Below are 4685 nucleotides of genomic sequence, written 5' to 3' on the forward strand. Positions count from 1 at the left end.
CGCCCCGCGCCGCCATCCCCGGGCCGCGGCCGGGGCCCCCGCTCGGCGGGCGAGTTGTATTTATTATGAAATATTAATTATTATTAATTATTATTATCCCACGGTTCCCGCAGTTTTTAGGCATCTCCGTTAGGGTTTTCTAATTTTGTTTGAAGAGGCACAAAGTATAGCTCTTAGTTGAATGTTGGCAGGTATGCTTTCTCTTTTTCTGTGTCTTTCTACGACTGTGTTCCGTGACCCAGCTGTATAGTGTTATATCAGTACAGACGTGTCTAGTTGGCCGTATGAATAACGTTTTCCCTTCTCGTAGTCTCTATGGTGTCTTTATGGAGAAGTAAGGTTCTCACGGGTTCCGTTCCCTTTGCGTTTAGCGAGGCCCCATTCAGGCCATGGGATCTTTCTGTTCTCAGTTGCATGTCGTCTCTCTTTTTTTTTTTCTTTCCTTTTTTTTTTTTTTTCCCTTCCTGTTGGAATATGTTTGTGAGCATAATCGTCATAAATTATGTTCAGGATTTTCAGATTTATTTATACGTGGTTCAAATGAATGCTTCTATTTAAAAGGGGAAATATTTCTACATGTGCATATAGTTTTCCAAGAGTGTACCATTAATTGATTGTTGATAATAAAAACCAAAAGCAAATTCAGCACCGCAGCTCTCCTGACTCATTGCCCTTCAGGGCACGCTGGGGCCGGGGTTGATTTCATGGAGAACGTCGGGATCGGGACAGAGTCACGGAAACGAGCGGCGCTCCGCAGCATCGCTTTCAGGCTGCGTCCGCACCAGGAAGGCCAGAACCGCGGTGCCATCATTAGGCCCTAATTATGCCGTTATTAATTAGCGGCAGACGGGATGGTTGGGGGCGCGGGGCGGAAGATGCGTCAGCTCTGACCTTTTGCAGCTGCCTCGACTCTCGGAAGCGGCCGAAATTAAGCGATATCCGTTAAAATTAAAAATTGGGGAACAAAGCGCAGATCGCCCCGTCTTATCAGAAGTGCCGCGCCCTCGGGCCGCCCGCACCAACCCGCGTTAGGCGGCGGCGGCTGCTCGCGGCCCGAGGCACAGCCGGGAGCTGCCGCAGCCCCGACGGGGCGGGCGGAGCGCGGCCCCAGCACGGCCGGGACAGCCCCGCAACCCCCGCCCCCGCGGGCACCGCGGGGTGAGCAGCGGGGACGGCGGGACGCTGAACCCTGTCTGACTCTGTCTGGGGGAGGGGACTGGTGAGGGTTTAGCTGAGGAGAGAATGTGGCAGAGGAACCTCCGTGCAGTGCCAGAGTGCTTGGAGAGAGAGTGTCACAGCCAAACGCAGCCAGTAAAGAGGGACAAGTGGCGATTCACTAAAGAAAATAAAACTATTCTAAAATGCTGCAGTAAAACATGCAGTCTGTTTTCTTGGGGGGGGGGGGGACGACAACACAAAAACCAAACCAAACCAAACCAAAAGCTCCACCCCGTATGCATTTCTTGAATATACGATTTGTTATAACGTAGCTTGCTTTTGCTACCTTCTGCTTTCTTCCAAAAGCCATTCTGTGATGTAAGCACACCTGTGTTCCAAGCACAGGGGCTGTCCCTGGCCTGGCTTGGGACTGTGGTGCTGGTGGCAGCGGATGACACCTGCAGGGCTTCCCGCTGGGAGTGCAGCAGCACTTGGCTCGGCCCTGCCACGAGTCCAGCACATACTGCTGCCATTTCACAGCATGCACTCATGGCTTGGTAATGTGAGGAGATGACATCAAGCCTTTGGGTACTTCTTGTCATCTGTTCATTATTTTGTCTCTAAAACTTGGGGTTTGCTCCATACAAAGTCTTCAGCTTCTGCACACTGGGTCCAGCTGTGTTTCAGCTAGGCTGAGGATCTTTCTCACTCCTAATTTTACTGCACTGGAAGCTGATTTACATCCTGTTCTACCTTCTTCCTGATTAACTAAGTAGGTTGTGAGTTTAAAGCCTCCCGTACCTCTTCCTTAAGGCTCAAACTTTGAAAATCTTTTCCAGAGCTGGTACAACTTTACTGCTGTTGATGAAGACATATTACAAAAGGGATGTGAGGGCACCCCTAAGTGCTGCAGTGTCTCTCAGTAATGGTTCACGGAGTGCAAAGATCTCCTCTCTGTGACTGATTACGACTCTGCATTTATGCACCTAAGCTTCTCCCTAGTCCTTCTGCCATGCTGAAACATTCTGTCTGGTCACTTACTCCCTCTGACCCCTAAACCCTTTCCCCAGCCATTGCTTCCCATGTCCTGGGTACCCCCATTCAGCCATGCAGGGACTGCAGGAGGACCCAGGCCACATGCGATGTGCCTTTCCAAGAACCAGCATGCTGATACATTCACAAACCTTAGTGTGTGCTCAGGCAGGTAGAGATGGATGGTTTGAAAATGTGAAAAGCTTGTTGCTCCAGCCTCTTGGGAAAGAAGCCCTAGCCAGAAGATACCGCATGGCTGTTGAGCAGTGAGAGCCGCAGGGGTGAGCTGCCCCCAACCCTGAAGGACAGCTCTGGGCAGAGGGACTGGGCAAGTTAGAGGATACTCCAGTGCAGAAGCAGGGTAAGGTTTGTGGCTTGTGTTTTGACTCACCTCATTTTATTCAAATAAAGAGTAATTTGTCTGAGAGTCCAGCATCAATCCAGTATGAACACATTGCTTCTTGAAGAGTTCAAAGGCAGATTTACATGGCCAGTATGGAGAGTTCTCACACAGACGTCTTTGCAGCAACTAAACACCAGGACTGGAGTTCAGGCCTCACATCGCACCTGGCTCTGGGCAGCTCCGCATGTGCTGTCACTTCCTGCTCTCCAATACACAAAAACTGTTTGTATGATGAGCCTCTGAGATGGATGGAGGACACTGCAAAAATGAATTTTGCTGGTATAGAACATACAGATGTCATGCAGGAACACTGCAATTAATTTAAAAAAATGATTTTCACTGAGAAACAAGGGTATATAAATGGTTTAATCTTTACATATCTATACCTCCTTAGTAAAATTATCAAAAGTTACTATCAATTTTTCGTGTTTTAAGAGTCAAACATTACTCTGCAGACCACCTTCATGATCCATAAAGCAGAGCAGCCCTACAAGGGCCACAGCACAATGGGATCACATGCCTTCTGCTTCTGTCACCAGTTTTGTTTGGCCCTTTACCAGCTGGCACCTGACACCTGCTAGGAAATTAACTGGAGCACTACTAAAATTGCTCTGCTCCTCAGAAAACCGGGTTTGCTCTTTGTACTTTGCACAAGAGGCCATCAGATGGGACAAGGCAGGACCTGAGAGGAGCCCATCTCACTTCAGCTCATGCTCCCATTTCCTTGGGGGAAACTTCCCATGGAAAGAGGAAATCATCCCTGGGGCTGACTCTCTCCATGAATGTTATACTGACACGGAATCAAGACATTTGCATGTGAAGAGGAACGTCATTTCTCACTGCTGCTGCAGGCTGAGGTGAGGGTTCTTTCTGCTCCTTTCTGAAATGGAGTCGATGCAGACAGTTACTGTGGTTCCAAGTGGCTAAGAGGAAGAAGATTGAAGGTATAGAGGCTATTAGCAGTGACAAGTGTAGATGAGAGGAGCTGTGCCTCCAGGATTCTGAAATGGAGGACCTGCATAAGGCCCCGGCCGCTGTACTGCGACCAGCTGCAGGCAGGCCTGGGACAGCGCTGCCTTTTGGGTCATTTCACAGGAAACGAGTCAGAGTAGTAATTTCCCCTGGGAGAGGATCAGCTTCCATGAGGTGGGTAGTGAGAACCTTGAGGAGTCAGTCCACTTCCCAGACCCTCTCCCAGGAGAGTGCTGTGTCCATCCCACCCCACCAGGCCCGTCACAACCACCACTGCTTTCACAGCAGGACAGGGCACACCATGGTCCATGTGGGCAGTGCAGGTGCCAGCGCTCTGCCAGGCATGGTGTGTCCCCCTCTGTGAGCTTCGTGGTGGCAGGGCTCCCCTGTAGAGAACACCATGCCTGTAAGGGTTCTGTTTCAGCCAGGCCTCGGTTCTGTGTCCCCTCAGCAACACGGGTAGCAGGCAGAGCTGCTACACAGGGCAGCTGTAATTCTTATTGAGGTGTATCATTGTGTTAACGAGTCAAATGCAACGTGCAGTAACACAGAGACTGCACAGACTGTTACAAGGTGCAGGTTATTCTACATACATTTTTTTGCCTGTATGGTCTGACAAGGCAGTTCAAAATAACCTCCCCAGATCAGTGCTGTTGGGAGAACTCACAGTACTGATCTCACCACACCACACTGCCTCTAGAAGCAGCTGCCACTAACACTCTTGCTGTGTTACCTTAGAAGGGCTCCCAAAACTGGTGAGCTCTGAAGAGGGGCACTTTGGGAGCCTCCAGGTGTAGCACTGCAGATGAGATGCCCCAAAATCCAGTACACCAGCACTCTCTCTAATTCCAAAGTTACATACTTCCTTTACAAATTGAGCATCTTTATCTGATGATGTACTAACTTTCCTTCACAAATCAAATGTCTTTATCCAATGACATCTTCACACAAGCAAAACCCTGTGCAGATCATCTCTTCCTCCTGGGGACCCCAGTGCATTCCCCAGTGCTCCCAGGGACCACTGACAGCACACAGGTGCACAGAGAAAGCAAACTCCTGTCTTTCCTGCACGGCTCTTCCTGCAGAGATGCCTGTGTTCGGAAACTTGTAACACGAAGAG

General features: G+C 49.8%; 1 protein-coding gene across 1 annotated transcript in view; it reads left to right on the forward strand.

The window, feature by feature from the left end:
- The window catches only part of PHOX2B (paired like homeobox 2b), a 3002-nt gene extending 2181 nt beyond the window's left edge, over nucleotides 1-821 (forward strand). The window contains exon 4 of the mRNA XM_021395504.1: nucleotides 679-821. Within this exon, the coding sequence (XP_021251179.1) occupies nucleotides 679-821 (143 nt within the window). The remainder of the gene's footprint in view (nucleotides 1-678) is intronic.

This window comes from Numida meleagris, chromosome 4 (genome assembly GCF_002078875.1).
Source record: "Numida meleagris isolate 19003 breed g44 Domestic line chromosome 4, NumMel1.0, whole genome shotgun sequence".
Lineage (NCBI taxonomy): Eukaryota > Metazoa > Chordata > Aves > Galliformes > Numididae > Numida > Numida meleagris.